This window comes from Notolabrus celidotus, chromosome 18, assembly GCF_009762535.1.
Source record: "Notolabrus celidotus isolate fNotCel1 chromosome 18, fNotCel1.pri, whole genome shotgun sequence".
Lineage (NCBI taxonomy): Eukaryota > Metazoa > Chordata > Actinopteri > Labriformes > Labridae > Notolabrus > Notolabrus celidotus.
Window position 1 is genome coordinate 24,890,101 of NC_048289.1, and position 16,889 is coordinate 24,906,989.

Consider the following 16,889-nt stretch of genomic DNA (forward strand, 5'->3'; position numbering starts at 1 on the left):
AAATGAGTGATGCTTTTACCCTTATCAATAACCTGAAAGTTTTAGCTTTATTTCAACTTTTTTGGGGAGGCAGCTCATACCCATGGACAAGCGGAATGATGTAAAATATTACTGGCTTTGAAACCCTGACTTTTTTCAAACAACAGCATACCTTGAAACTGGAAAGCAGTCCCTGCTTAATCCCATTATTGATTTATATGTTGTAGGCTCATACTGGTTGATAGTAACTGCTTACATAACTCAGGCAGGCTCCAGAGAACAGAAATAGTACAACTCTTGGCCTTGAAGACGGGGTTCTTGTTCAGTTCCTAGAATAAATACAGGCCAGCTTTTTGGTGCTCTGTTGTACTGGTGATTCAGTAAGCTACCATGTGTAACACTGTGAGGAAGCTTGAACTCAGTTTTCCCAAACTTTATAAGATGTCGATGGACACAGTTAAAAGACGTTGAAAACTGGTCCAAAAGTGAAAGTATTTTAGACGTCTACTTTAAGACGAGTAAGTGCTTGGACCAGATTTCACCAGGTAATCTGCTTCTTAAAGATTCATCACACATTCACACATATCAGCTATGATTTTAAGTCAGATCTCGTACACATTGGGGCTACAGTCATTTATAACAATGCATCACAGTCACCAGTGAAACAATTATCGAACGTAGTTGGATTCAGTCCAGATTTAAGGACCACCACTCACCACCATCTGCCATTAAACTCCTTCTGGTACCACCATCAGGTATCAGTCGACTACAGTAGCATCTGAGCGTCTTTGTACTTTTGCAGTTAGAGCTGCAGAGTCTAAGTATCAGTGCATGCCTTTGTTTTTCCTATGTGCCTTTTTCTTGAAATCTCACAGCCCATTAATTGTCGAATTTATGACTTTGTACAAAAAATAAAATGCCTTGAAACAACGTCAATGCAGGATTTAAACAACCCCTGATAAATTACCTTGCATTATAGCATCAGAAAACAATTCCAGCCTCCTTTCATTTCTAAAATAAACAATTTAATAAAGTAATAAGACCATTTTTGTTGACGTATGGATGCCGTAAGTGAATTTTAGTCTGCTGGAAATGGATTGAAATGAGGCTTTGGATGTTCTGACCTGATTTCAACCAGATCTTAACTGAATTGAAACCCCGGTTAGTGCTCACTGGGAAGAGGGAACAGGATATTCCAGGATGAGTTTATTTTACACAGTGGGCCAATTCTGGCACCACACTTCAACTTTGATGAGTTAAATCTAAAATATGCACAAGCACACACTCGTGCACACTTCAACCACACACACTAACTATGTATTGGAGGTGACAAGTGATAACATGTCCATTAACGGCTCTCAGTGTCTGGCTGTCTGCTCTCAGTCTTCCTCCTTCATCAGTGCTGAGCTATGACGTATTGATTATCTGCAGAGACGAGGAGTCACATTACCGATCAATACAAACGCAGCAGCCCGTCAGTTACTGCAGACTCAGACATACTCATCAGCCTAACACGAGGACGGGAGAGCGTGTACGGGCCTCTCTCTGCTCCACGGTGTTAAGAGTTTAATGGTAATGAGACAGATAATAGTCCTCAACATACTGAAGTTATTCAGGCTGTTGTTTTCAGAGCTGATGCAACGATTGCTAATGATTTAATAGGATTGTTCTATTTCCCAAAGTCTGCAGTGGGTTTCATGTTAACATAAGTGGATGATGAGCACATGCAATCATGTTACTTCATCCCATCCTTTTAAATATCATGTGATGTATTCAGGTCATTATGTGCAAAACATAGCTACCTACACATGAATTATCTACTTAACTGCATGTTCACCTGGTGATTACTCCGTGGGTGCAGCCGCAGACGAGACATGATTCAACCAGGAAGTTTACAGATCTTTATTTAACTTTATTTTGTACTATTTATATAAAATTAGCATGCATTCTTCCTCAGGCTACGACTCTTTCCTCAGAATAAACTACATAAGCCATAAGGCTTTGTATGGAGATACATCTTGTTCCCACATTATAAATAACTGTGCTTATAATAATGTTCTCCTCTCATTTGCATTTAGAAATGCTTGTGTACGTTTTTGCCTCCCACGAAACAGTGGGTGCTCTAAACCCTTGGATATATCCATGGAAACAGCAAACAACCTTTTGAATTTTTAGAGAAAATCCTGAATTGTGTCCTCTCAGCGCTCTACTGCTTCCATTTTTGGCCCTTTTTTCCTCCCAATTCAACTAAAAAAAAACAACCAGCACTGTACGAGAGCAGCACATGTTGACTCCCTCACCTGTAGTACTCTATGTGTGCCGTTTGATCAGCGATGGCTGCCAGGTCCACTTTAGCGTCCTCCCAGTCGGGCAGCCCCAGCAGCTGTTTGATCACGTTGTCCGCCATCTGCTGCATGAACTGCAGGGTCTGCACGTAGTCCCCTCGCGTGGCGAAGATCTCGTCCAACCTTGCAAGGTGCATATGCAGGCCGCTCTTCATGCTGCCCATGGTGCCAGTCACCTGGAGGGCACAAGAGTGGAGGAGGGGGAGGTGGTGAGATGAATGTACAACGGTGCTGCAGACTGGACTGGAATATCAACAACAAGTCAGAGTGAAAGCTCAGATTTATCCCAAAAACTATAGCAGGAAACTAAATTATGACAGCTTCTGCTCGTTTGTAGGTAGTAATGAGTCACTGGGTGCAGTGTTGTAGTACTTTGGTTGAGGACTCAGACTTGGACTCGAGCACTGATGCCTCCACTTGGACCCTGACTCAAGCACTGACTGCATTCAGACTCGCAAGATGGAGAGGACAGCTTGAATTGATTCACAGTTTTACATTTTTATATAAGACCATTTATTGGGTATGATTTATTCTGGCGTGTTCGTTCACTTGCTGTCTTGTTCAGCAACAGTTCCTGCCAGGATGCCTGAAGAGGTACCATGGACATGTGCTTTGCTTTCAAGGACTTTGCAGCAGAGTAATCAAAACATGTGCAAATATGTAAAAGAACCATCCAAGGAAAAACAGGGTCAAGCTCAGACTTTAACAGACATCTGTCCAGGATGCACCCAGCAAAATACGTGAGATGCTAAAGTTACTGTACAAGGTTACTGTAAGCAAACTGCTAGCTTACGTTAACCTTTGAAGTGACTCAACCAATGGGGATCTTTGGTTAGTTACGATTCTGACAACAGTGGTTGGGCTGCGTGTGCATGAGTCTATAAGTTATCCACAGTGATCACACCAAGGCAAAAACTATTACTTGAGTCCCCCAATTAGAGAGGCCTGTTGAGTAATTGTGCACAATGCAGTGTTGTAACTCCATTGGTTATTTAAACCTCCAGACACGCCAAAAGGATCAGTCAGAATTTAATGTTTGTAAATGTACTTCCAAAAGGTCCCACACAGTCAGTCCAGGTTCATACAGTCAATAGTTTATATTATTATTAATAAACCTCAGGTAATGTGGACTGAACTTGGACTTGGACTTTGACTCAGGTAACAGGGACTCAACCAAAACTCAGGTGAGGCTCTGACTAAACTGTAACTTACTCTAACACTGGGGACTCCAGACTTGACTTGGACTTAAGGTTTGGTAACTCCACTACAGACTCCCAGGAGGCTGCAACCTACTGACTGTGGCTATCCCTGACTTTATGTAGGTGTTGGGACGGCTGAGGCTCAGTGGTACCGTTGGTCATCTCTCAATTGGAGGGTTGGGGGTTTGATCCCTTGTCCCGCTGTCATCATGCCGTAGTGTCATGGCATGGGTGAGTGGGCTAAAATTGTCCTGATACTGCTACCAATATCAGTATTGGCATCCAATATTGCCTGGGCTGCGATATGGACTACTGGCATGTATACCCATCCATGCACAAATCCTACACCATGACCAATTAGCCAACAACAATCAAGATATTTCAGATACATTTTCATCATACAAGAAGTTCAAACTGCAACAATGTGGTGCTAGCAGAGAGTGAAATGCTTCTTAGCCACTAAGGTTTCTTTAATAATGCTTTTAAGGGCACTAGGACTGTAGGAGTACTAGGGCCGGTCTGGATATCCAAAAAGGTTTCAGAAAGGAAGACAACCAACTTGACCAAATACCTGCAAAACAAATGGCGCTACCATCTGCCACAGCTGTGCTTTGTTTTATGCAAATTTAAGCATGCTATAAAGTTAAGCTCAGATGGAAAACATGCTGTGCCCAAACAAAACCTCCGAGAGCTTGTTAAATGAAAAGTCAATCCATGAGCCTTTTAAATCAACCATTTGAAAGACTTAATGACGAATAATCTGATGTGTTGCATAGAACATTGTCTCTGATTGTGTATTAACAAATATGGTAAAGCAGCCAGCACTGGTCTAAAGAGAAAACCTCATTATGTTCAACACCTTTTCTGTTAATACAGTATATTAAATAATTGACAGAATTACCTCAAAGTGGAACACAGCACAGGCTTCTGCTCATGAGTGGGTGCTTTAATCAACTTTTCTGCGCTACCACAAGCATCCAGAGGTGATGTAAACATGAGGCCGGTGTGTGCTGCCAATCACCAGCAGAGTTGAATCAGGGGACAGTGTGGGAGAGCTTGAATACTGAGTGTGGGTGTTGGGGAAGAGGTCCGTTTTCAGTTCAGCTTGGAAAACATCCAAAACTCAAGAGCCCAGAGGTGAAATAGTAGGTTTGCTTTTTGCTGGAGCTTTTCCATTCCACGACTGCTATTTTATTTGTCAGACTTTTTATCCGAATTCATACCTCGCTAATGAATCGGATAGTTTGTTTACCGGTTTAAGCCATGTAATCACATCCCGGCTAATCCTTTCCCTGGAGGGGAGATTGGGATTCTCTAAGGTAGACAACAAACAAAACTAATACAGACAAAGCTTTTTGTTTTGACACGTCAGATTTTACCTTGATGGCAAAAAAACACAGAAGACCCAGACTATATGTTTGAGGGAACCTTTCCTGTCCTGGCACTTACCGTTTCTTTGACTTTAATTACTCTCCACTTTGCTTGAAGGAAGAAGTTGTTTACAGGGGATTGGCATTCACAGAGACATCCTGCTATTTGATAATCAAAAAAGGCTAATTAATGCTTTCAGTCAGCTCTGGGTACTTGGCATTCACAGGAGAGACAACTCATATTGTTGCTGTGTTTGTCAGGGACTGGGTTTTTCTGAAGCTGAGGCAGAGAGACGTTGGGGGGAAGTAATTAGTTGGGTTTGGATTCAATGTGGGGCCCACAACAAACAGTCTACCACCTCTGTGATGCTGCACTGAGGGGAAAAGGCTCTTTGAGCTAAATGCTAGCTTTAGAATCAAATCTCTGGTGTTGATAAGTGAGCATGAGAGAATGCAAAAGGGTGCAGTTCCTTGAGTTACCACTTGAGGCTGGCCCCAAAAGCCAAGGAGACCCCATTAAGTCTGATGTTAAATACTCAACTAAAGAGCCTGGTTCAAGAGACAGATTTAAACTTTGTAGCTCATGTCTTTATTCATACACTGTGCAGGGGCTGTTTTGTTTTATAACCCATCCATTAAGAGAATATAAGAGCTGGAAGTTAAACATAAATTTGCATAAATTGTGAAGAGGGCACGGTGACATTTAACTTAATGGTCCACAGTTAGCACCGTACTGTGAGAGTTTTAAAATCTTTACTTTATAACTTTTTCTCTTCTTCTCATCTCTTTTTCTTCCTCTTTTCCTACCACAACACTCAAACCATGCCACACATCAAAACTAAACCCTGTCTTACATGTATTCAGATTTTTGACGGCAAGTTTAGAGTTTAAGGAGTTATGTTCAATACAAAGAGAATGGATAAATAAGAACCGAGCGATTGTGCAAGTCAACATCCGATCAGTGGAATAATCCTTTCCGTAATCGATTACTAGTGGTTAGTTGCAGCTCTGCATTGTTGTCTTTCTCACATCAAATGCTCTGCAGAAGTTGAAACCACATGAAGACCTTACACAGAATGGCTTGTATATTTCAAAAGAGAACAAAAGAACCATAGTAACCACTGAGATTGTATTCACAGGCCCAGGGTGCTCTGTAGTCTGCTATCTGATCACTCAGGCACTCTCAGACTGAACAGATGAAATCTCAGATGAGAAATGAAGGTTTGTATCTGATATTTGCCTCCCGTGTGACAATCTTATCTCGAACGCCTGGGGAGACAACCAGTCCTGCTAATCTCCCCTCTCCTTGCTCTGCTCCTCATCGTGTAAGTGATCCACACAGATCAAGTGGATACGATTCCCAGTCCCCGTCTTCTCCCTCTCTATCTCAAGTCTGATGTTTTGAGGGCATGGTAAAGAGTTCTCTACCGCACATTTTTCTAAACAAGCAGCAGAAGTGTGTTTGGCATGAAGCTATTTTACAGTGAGATATTCTTTTTCTATTCGCCAGAGGGTAACAACAAACAAAAAACCATGAGAAATCATGATAAATGACTACTGTGACAAATGACAAGAGGCCTACGGCTGAAAACATAACAGAGTTGTCAAATATCAAATGTAGATACTGGCTGGGGGAAAGGGAAGAAAATATATATCAATGGGCATTATGTAAAGGCTTTGGTTTACACGAGCGTGTCTTCAGACCCTGGGCAGTGTGGGGGTTGGTACAGTCATTTAGTCTTGCATCCTTTTCTTTGCCTCATCGCCTCTATTATAAAATGAAAAAAATCTTATCTATAATTACACATACAAACTCTGGATTTATGAGTTCTGCCTGTCAAAGAGGCTTAAAATCAATGCCATGGCATTAAAAAGGCTGGATTACTTTGCATGAAACATGAGAAAAGAATGTATTACTATCAAAACTGCACAATAGTTAACTTCAGATCATTTCTCTTCCTCTTATAGTTAATATACCAGGAAGGAGATTTTATGAGATTCTCTCCAACACATTATAATGCTGCCTCTAAGGCTCTAAGAATATATACCATGGACTGTATAATAAGTGACCTTAGCCTTAGGTGTTTTGAAGCTTATCTTCAGTGGACGCCATGTTGGAAAAGCTGACTCAACCTAACTTTCGTTTTACTTTCAGTCGTGCCCGAGGTTAGAGAAATGTGCTATTTAGGCCAAAATCGTTCATTTTTGGTTCAAGAATGGGCTCCTTTGAATGGGTGTGTATGAGGTTTCTGGTACTTCTGGAACAAGCATCAAGTGGACACTCGAGGAACTGCAGTTTTTAGCACTTCTGCATCAGGTTCATTTCTCACGGCCGGAGTTTGCCGCTTAGAATATACCATAACATTTGGGGTACAGGTATCTTTTCTGTCATCTACAGAATGAGCTGTGTCCTATACACCAGTGTGACAAAATACCAGAATAAAATTCTGAGAGAGGGATTTGGTTTTCTTATAGTATTTCACTAGAAGCAAGCTGGCCCTTTGCTGCTCAAAGCATGCAGGATAAATAACGAAATGCCACTTTTTGCCTCTTTTTCACAGCTTTTCTTCTGCATTAAGTCCTAATCATGCATTCAAAGAAAATGGTGGAATACTATTGGGTAAACAAACGTTGTGGAGAGCTTGGCCTATTGAAGAGACTACTCAATTCAAGACAAAGAGTGACCAGAGGAGGTGCCTGGAACAAGTTTTGGCGAATTGGTCGTTGGCAGTGGGTCGTTTTGTACCTCTCAATGCCACTGTAGGATGGCGAAGACAGATTGTTCTTGAAAGAGCTGCACAGTTGCACACGCTGTGGACTCCCTGTGTAGCACGCATGCAGAAAGACTGTTAATTCATTTTATGGTACATTTTATAAAGTTGTCTAGAATTGAATATCGATCTTTGGGCCATGTGGGTTTTACCAACGCCTTGTAGAGATTGGTGAAGTATCACCAGATATGCAAACCTCCCAGAGAGAGTCTACTTTGAGTTTAAATTAAAAAATAAATCTTACAACAGATTGCAGATTGGTATAAGATTGCAGAACCTAAATTGGGATCAGTTGAACAGTTTTTGAATTACCAATAAATCCAACTGAACTCTTGACCCATGGCTGCATCAGAACTATCACTTAAATGTAACTAGGACTCATTTCAATGGTTCAGCAGGCATCCAAGAATCAGTCTTCCACTACTCTGTGCTCATTGAGTAATCGCTTGATAACTGATCACCAATGGGCCTATCTGTTAAAGTATAACAAAGCTCTGGGTGGGGGATTAAACCTTTATTCCACTGTTGAAGTTCTTGTCTGTGTTTGACAGTGGGAAGCCTTTCCATAATTAAAATTGAATGTGGGAGCTAGAGCGTGAAATGGAACATGGATCTGAAGTGCCTTGGCCGCGTAGTCACCTCAAAAGATAGGAACCTGTAACTAAGCTCAGCACAACATCTCTTTAAAAATATATTCTTCTTTACCTCCCTTTTCTCCCTTTCTTATTTGATACCCACAGACCTCTCGGAGGTTTTACTGCAGTGAGACTGACAGGTGTTTATTGGTTTGTTGATGAAACCCTTGGAAGGCATAAATCAAGACCTTTCTGACTCACACTGCAAAGATTGTTGACCCAAGGAAGGAAGTAGGATCGTCAAAAAATGGTTTGCTGTAAGTATAGTGATTCACAGCCAGATGGAAGCCACTCAGACCACTCTGTGAATGTCTGTAGTTAAGTTTCAAAGAGAGCGAGAGTTCATACTGATGTGGATAGGAGTGGAAAGTGGTTTGGCTACAGAGTTGACCTCTGGCCCAGTGTGAATGGCACTTTACCTTCAACTTAACAAGGCTGCCCATACAGCCACAAAAGAGGGTGAGGAAGTCAGCAGAAGTGTCCATTAGTCATGTCTCAACTGGATTGCATTTTCACCTATCAAAGCAACTGTTCAATGAGTACTTTCTATTTCCTGAAATAGAACAGAGATTGAGTGTCCTTTCCTAGAATGTAACAAATGTCTCTATTACAGATATCTATGCTGTAGTTTGAGAGTCTGGTGGTTCCCAAAGTTGCTGCTGCCCTGGCTTTAACTCAGAAATATCTCTTGAGTAGTCAATGCATCTCTTAGTTTATTAAAAACCTAAAAAAAGCCCAGATTAGGTGTGCAGGATAGGAGAAAAAAATTGGGATAAAATTGTTCAATACTGCTGAAACGATATGAAGTGGAATAAATTAAAAACATTGCAGTGTAAATTAGCTTTATCTCAGTTTTCATAAGTATTTCATGTTCTTTGTTTTTAAACTATATCTATGTTTTCAACATGTTTCTCCTGAATCAAAGCAAATCTGAAAAAGCAGTTGTTTTCTCACCACTAGATTGGCACCATAAATCTCATAGCTAATGACTAGCTTTAGCTTCATTTGATTGCATTAACATGGTTTAAAAGCATAGCTGTTACACTCAGCCCTCCATCCAGTATAGAAAACCATCAGGTGGTTTATCAAAACAGTCACATCCAGGCTTGTCCTTCTTCGCCATGATTTTGTGGTACAGTACAAATACAAAAGGAGTAGGAAGGTTTCTGTGGCACTGGTGGAATTCCTAGGTTGTAGATTACCTCATTCGGACTCTGGTTAACCTTTTGCAACAGCCAGAATTCATTGCATCACGATCTGCACAGCACTGACAATGCACAACATTTTGTCTAATTTCAGGAGGTGTGGAGGTTCGAGTGTCATTGATTGGGAGAGTAAGTAAGTAAGTAAGTAAACTTTATTTATGTAGCTCTTTTCACAGACAAAAGTCACAAAGTGCTTTACAAAGACAAGACATATAGAAAAGAAAGATAAAACAGATAGGCAGCATACAAATTACAGTGGCTACATCATCCATAAAAGCATTAAAAGTTCTGCGAAAATCAACTAAAAGCCTTCCTGAATGAGTTTTTTTTTTAATAAAGACTCTAAAATATCTGCAGATTCTGCAGAGCACAGGGAGGTCAGCAGAGCGTTCCAGAGTCTAGGGGCTATACCCTGGAAAGCTCTGTCATCGCGAGTGTTGAGGTGTGTTTGTGGAACAGATAGAAGGTGTAACATGTTGGACCTGAGTGGGCGAGGTGGCTGGTAGGGGTGAATGAGTTCTGAAAAATATTCTGGAGTCTGACCATATAGGGATCTGTAAGTAAGTGTGAGAATTTTGAACTAGATTCTATAGGTGACGAGGAGCCAGTGAAGGGTTTAGGTACCGGGGTGATGTGAGACCGTTTGTTTGACCGTGTCAATACTCTGGCTGCTGCGTTCTGCACTGAGAGGGGGTGTAAAGAGCTGCAAATTTCCTAGTTATTTAAACAGATATTTAAATTCCAGCTAGCTGGCTAGTCCAATGGTAAGAAAAAAGTCACAATTTATGAGCACAATTTCTGTTACTCAACTATGAACGGGACTGTGAGTAAAAAATGTCAAATTTTGCTGAGTGTGGCTACCACTAGCAGAACTAGCACCACCAGCCTTCCGTTCTCCTTGCATCCAAATGCCTGTGCTGGTTACACATTGTTTCAGTTAAGTGGTCATATGCCAGTTCCTCCAGACACATTCTACATACAACTTCATCTTCATTTTCTACATCAAAATACTGCCAAACTGCACCGCACTAGGAGACTCTATTTTCCATCTGTGCTTGTTTACACTCCTGGTAGTGGTTCATTATGGCATCATGGCAGCAGCCATTAACCCCAACTAGTTTTGGGTGGCTGCACCACAGCTTTGACACAACATTTGAACATTTCAAGCCCACAATGATAAAATATTAATAATTCATTTAACCAATGAGTTATTCTGGTGGCAACTTGCAAAGGCGATGGTTTTTAATCATTTAAGTCAACTTAACACGAACATCCCAAGTTAGAGCTGCTGCCTCAAAGCTGGAAGATCTGAACTCCACTTGGGACTGAGTGTGGAGTTAGAATGTCCTCCCATGTCTATGAAGATTTCCTCTTTTAAGAAAGAGAAGCAGGTTGAATATCAAAAATACTGCAAAGAGATCATTCAGCATCCCTGGAGGCTGCCAGTATTCATTATCCCCCAACCCCTCGTCTGGAGACGAAACAAAATTCCAGTCACATTTTTCAATTAATAATTGTTCCCCCGTAGTATGAATACCTTATTATTTCCAATCATTAAGAAGAGCTTATTATGATAATGCTGTGGAGATCTGCACGTTTCTAATTAGGCTGTGGCCAACTTCCAAACCATGTTTGAGTTCTGGCCAAACTCTCAGCAGTGACCCAGACGTCGACCCAGTCCACTGGGTGACTGCTGGCTGCCAAACCTCTCACACAACCCCCCTTTTCCAAACAATAGAGTTATTATTAGTGTCTAAAGACTTCAAATGCCTCAACAGTCCCATTACAGCATAGATGAAGCACCTTTCTTGGCTGGTTTCCAGATTTTAGCTGCACTGTTTTTGCATCTCGGTTGAAAGTTTCTAAATTGAAACAAACTCTGTGTTCATTTGTACCATTCAGATCCTCACTTTAAAAGACTGTTTTTCTGTGAGAGTGTATACCCGAGTGTGTGCATAAACACATCATAAGCATATATTCCAGACTGTAACAAATCAAGGTCTCAATAGTAGCCGAGAAAAAGAAACATCTCCTGATAATGAGCCTTACAGCTTTCCTTTCCCGTCTTTCACACTCTGTCTTCAGAGGCCAGCTCACTTCTTAGCGCTCTTGGATCGGGGCTAAAAGGCATTTGTGAGGGCCAAATGGCAGTGAGGCCTTCATTGTCAAAGGTTTCAATACAGATTTCAATCCCAGCTCTGCCAATCAGAGAGGCTAGCATTGCTGCTTGTCCTTCCCTGTCAAACGGCTTTGTCTCCTGGGCTCATGGTTGATTAGATGGGGGGAGACTGGGAACTGTGTGTGGCACACTGGGCTCTTTGTCCCACTCAAGAACTAGACTCCTCAACAGTCTATAGATGCCTGCAATGAACTCGCTCATGCACACAGAAATGAGTGCACTCACACGTGAGATGCTAAAATAAAGGCCACCATGTCCAATAATGTGTTTGCACGAGTTCACACATCCCGGAGGAACACTCTGACAAGATTTCAAATGAGCTATATGTTAATGATTTCTCTCCTTTTGCTAACAGGACGTTGAAGAATGAGCATGGCTAAGTGGTCTACAAGAACACGAAACAATGGGTGAATAATTCACACGATCCAGAGACGTATGTGTCCCTTCATGTTAATACAAACATCCTGGACATAATCTGATATTAAATATGTCGAGTTAATCAAAAAGAATAACATGTACAGATGTTAACAGTCTGTGTTAACTGGTGACTGCGTGTCACATAAGATATAATGCCAGTGGACAATCTACAGCAGCCCTACTTATCAACATCAGTAATTGCAGAGTTTGTACATGCTTCCACTTTAAATCTTTCATAAAGTGCATCAGTCAGAGGCATACAGCTGAGGACTACTCTGCATTAAATCATGACATGGTTTCCCCCTCATGATTACTGTGGACATTCCTCACACAGTCTTACACTGAGTGTAGTCAGTAAAGTGTTTATTACTGAGTCCACATACAGCAGTAAGTGGTTCACATACCACCACATTAATCTCCATTAACACAGATGGAGGCCTAATCCCTACTCTACCACAGCAAGCAACGCGGGGTCTCTGCCTGAGCTGATGACATCACTGGACGAACCCTGGTCATACAACCAGGGAACAGGGACCTCCCCAGAAAATACAGTGTAACATGATATCCTGCACAGTTTTAAGGCAGTGGTTCCCAAAGTGGGGGTCGCAAAACGTCTTAAAAAACAACGTGATTATAAACAGCATATTATATCCATAAGTATACATGTTTTATCTGTTTTCCCCTTATCTTTGTTGCCACAAGACCCTCTAGGAGACTAAACCAAACAAACAATAGTATCAGTGGCAGCAAGTTCATTTACAGCAGCTCCAAACACAGTAACGTGCACATAAGTAGGCTAATTTTCAAGTGACCAGCTAAACTAGGACCTCATCTTAGGCCTTTTGTTCTATTTTGTCTGTTTTTGGATTCACCTACAAGTGTATTCCTACAGCAGTGAGGAACATTTCACCTCCACAAGGGACAGTGAGGGTTGCCAGTTCTTTGGAGCCTGCAACAATTTTGGGGGTCACGGGCTGAAAAGTTTGGGAACCCCTGTATTAGGGTAAGACTCTAATCAGCCCTCTGAATAAGTATGCATATAAAATCAAGTGTCAGATGTATTTCAACAAGTCTAGAATTTAGAAACAGGCCACTCCATAGAGGTCCCAAATTCATCTTGACAAGTCCACAGTCAAACCTGTAAACAAAGTCTGGGCGTGAGCTTAGCCTAAGGGTTAAGTTGCGCGCCCGTGTAGCGGGTGGCCCAGGTTCGAATCCAGCATGCTGCCTCAGGTCTCAGGTCAATCTACCCATGTCTCAAGTGATCTAAAGGTCAATTTACAAATATCTCAAGTTGAGTCTTGTGTCAATCAGTACAAGTCTCAATCCAGGTGTCAAGTCAATCTGTATTAGTCCTTGTTTATATTTTACGTTTCAAGTTAATCTTGACAAGTTAAAAGTTAAGCTACAAGTGATTCATGATTAAGAACACAAGTTTGAAGTTTATCCACAAAAGTTTTGCATTTGAATTACATCTCACCGGACACTTCATATGGGCAAGGCCAATTTACATACATCTCAAGTCTAGTCTTATGTCCATTAATACATGTCTGTGGTAAATAGTGTAAGAGTGGTTTCAAGTCATTTTGCACACGTCTAAGTCATGTACTCAGTTCATTTTTACAAGACTCAAATTAATCTCAACAAGTTTAAAGTCAAGTTTCATGTAACGTGCTAGTCTTGAGTTATTCTGTCCAAGTCAATTTACACAAGTCTCTAGTCCAGGATCTGGTCAGTCTACAAAGTCTTGGTCTTTGGTCAACTGGTTAAAGTCTCAAGTTCATCAATACAAGTCTGAAACTGAGTATCAGGACAATCTATGGAGTCATCATGTTAAGTACCAAGTCAATTCACAAGCATATCTAGCTAAGCCGATCCACACAGGGCTCAGGTCAAGGTTAGAATGAACTTGAACACATCTCGAGTCTGTCAAGAGAAGTCTTGAGGAATCTCAGAGAGTAACTCGAGTGAAACCACAAGTCTTGATGTGTCCTTCAGGTCCTTGCTCAGATTTTCAAAAACACAACTTAATGACATTTTTTTAATCAAGTCCAAGTTTAGTCAAGACAAGTGTGCAGCAGCCTGGCTGATGACAAAACACTGCAAACTGCCATGAACTGACAGGGTAATTACCTTGTACTATTGAAATTACTAACATGACTCCAAACAACTTCTTTTTCTGGATAGAAAAACATCCAGAGGTATTAATCTGCTCATAGTCTGACTCTTAACTCAAGGTAGAAAATCTAAATCAGCGAGCTACATTTTGGGTTTTTATGATGAGTGTCTTCTTAGGCGGAAGTTGAGGCAGATAAAAATAGCAAACGATCATGCACACATACTGAGCTAAAGTGAGAACAAGAAAGGCACAGGACGACTCTTTGTTCGGCTGAGGCCACAGCGGGCTGGGAAAAGGTTGAGCAGGGTGAGAGAGTGTGTTTGTGTGTCTGGGGGGAATGAGTTTTTGTGTTTAGAAGCTGTCAATTTGTGTGCAGCAGTAAAAAGCCATAAAAGGACCATGAAAAACATTTAAAGGCATATTAAATTGAGTCCTCTGGGCTTTCCTCCTCTCTTCTGTGTCGGTGTGTATCACAAACAGCATTTTGAAGTCTTCACTCAGAACTGTTTGTTTCTAGCTAGATGGCTCCATAAACTCTATGTGAACTGAGCTGCATATATTTTGGTTGTTTTTACAAATTAAAAGCCTCTTGCCACTGAGCTGAAGAAGAGACAGTGTGAAGTGTGTTTTAATCATAGAGTGGAGAGACATAGACAACATGACAGCTCTTAAAATGTGAAGTCAACATTTTGAGCTCCCCTTACCAATTGGCTGCAGCACAAATCATAAACCCCGCCTCCTTCATATGAACAGATGGGACATGAGTCAAACTTTAGAATCATAATACACACCCAAAAACATTTTTTTAAACATGGTTCCTGTCATTAAAGTTACTTCATATCAACATGATTTGTGTCCAAGTGCTCATTTTCTAAAGTGTATTTTTAATTAGGTTTTTGCTGCTATAAAAGCAGTATATTGCTTTGATTGACGGCTCGATCGATCAATAATAAATGCAGAACTTTGTGCCCTGGGTAAGTAGAGCAGAGGAGGAAAGCAAGAGGAGAGAGCAAGAAAACAAGAGTCAACAACTTTGCATAACTTGTAAGTATCTGCTTTTGACCTGGTGTTTTTTCAGTAAGTCAAATGTGTGCTTTCATTAGCATTAGCATAGCTTCACCAGCCCATGCACAGTTTACTGCACAGTCTGACTCAGCATCACATGATATCAGGGACGGTTGAGGGCATATTTTGGCTTTGGAATCTTCATATAGGGGAGAACGGGGTTGGTTGTCACACGGGTTGGTTGGCACACTCGTTATATCTCGCCACCAGAGGGCGCTGTATCTCAAATTGGGGTATGGACATTTCCAGAATTAGGATCGGAGCTCACCTACATAGTCTTCTCTGGACTAAGACAGCTGAACTTGAGGTGAGAGGACTTTTTGTGTTTTTCATGTCAAATTGTAAATATTCATCTCCTCAGTATTTCTCTTCTAGGCTTTTAAACGATGGGTTTATAACAAAACAAGTGTTACCCTTACAAAGTGTGGAGGGAAAGCTATAGTTTAGAGTTTTGTTAGCTAGCTAAATAGTTGTTAGATGATTGTTAGCCTTGATGCTAGCAAAAAATTCCAGTTGGGGTTGGTTGTCACATTCTCTTTGGGGTTGGTTGTCACATGTAACGCCTAGTTGAGTAGGCCATTATTGTGAGGCCTATTTGTTTTGTTCTTTATGTTGTTATATAGGCTGGACTAAAGATGTGTTTCCTGTTCATGTTCCTTGCTCATTTTATGTTAAAATGCATTAAGTTATGTAGGCCTATCACTTGTCAGTGCAATAAAACTTTCAAATTTAGTTCTGCCTTCTTGCCTTTTTAAAAAGATTTTTCCCATTGAAACACCATTGTGACAACCAACCCCATAGTGTGTGACAACCATCCCCGTGATGGGGTTGGTTGTCACAATGTGTCAGAGTGTCTTTGATAGTTAATTGCCTCTTTGTTACAATGAGTTGGAAAATGAGAGGGATACACATTTCAAGCCAACACCTTAAGCTTCAATTTAATGTAGGAATGACTATTGAAAGATGTTTTGATGATGAGCAATCATCAAAACAGTAAAAAGTGTGACAACCAACCCTGTTCTCCCCTACACTAAGTGGTTTTAATGTGTTGGAGACATTCATCATATGACTCCAGTGTTTTACCTACCAGACTGTCCACGCCGCCCAGCGTGTGATTGGCATTGTAGAGGGAGTAGGTCAACTGGTACACGCCATCATTTGTCTCACTGTTGCCATAGAAGCCCACACCCACTGCGACGCTGCAGAGAAAGAGAGAGAGGAGACATGGGAGGACAGGTAAGCTTTTGTTAAATTAATGAGAGGAGCAGAGCACAACAGCGGCCTTGCATAGCTTGTAAATCAAATATGTAAGAGGTGATGTCCTTTTCCATCACTGAGTTTGTCAGCTGTGAAGCCATTATTATAACCCTTGTTTTGGGGAAAATATGCACCATAAACTTTAGAATTAAGATTTTCTCTCCCTTCAGAAACACTCTGCCATCCTGAGATAATTGGAGATATACTACTTACATTGATTGTGGCAACATGTTGTGAATATTTCAAGTCTTTTACATCTTTACAGGGTATTTATGGATTTTCACAATGCAGTAACATCAATTTGTGTTTGTCAAACTTGACTTTTTGATTAGCAGGATGAAATACAAA

General features: G+C 41.0%; 1 protein-coding gene across 1 annotated transcript in view; it reads right to left on the reverse strand.

Moving 5' to 3' along the window:
• ttyh2 (tweety family member 2) overlaps positions 1–16,889 on the reverse strand; it is a 99,245-nt gene that overhangs the window by 39,881 nt on the left and 42,475 nt on the right. Inside the window, exons 3-4 of the mRNA XM_034707192.1 lie at positions 16,372–16,483; positions 2,280–2,500 (exon numbers count right to left, since the gene is read on the reverse strand). Of these exons, the coding sequence (XP_034563083.1) occupies positions 2,280–2,500; positions 16,372–16,483 (333 nt within the window). The remainder of the gene's footprint in view (positions 1–2,279; positions 2,501–16,371; positions 16,484–16,889) is intronic.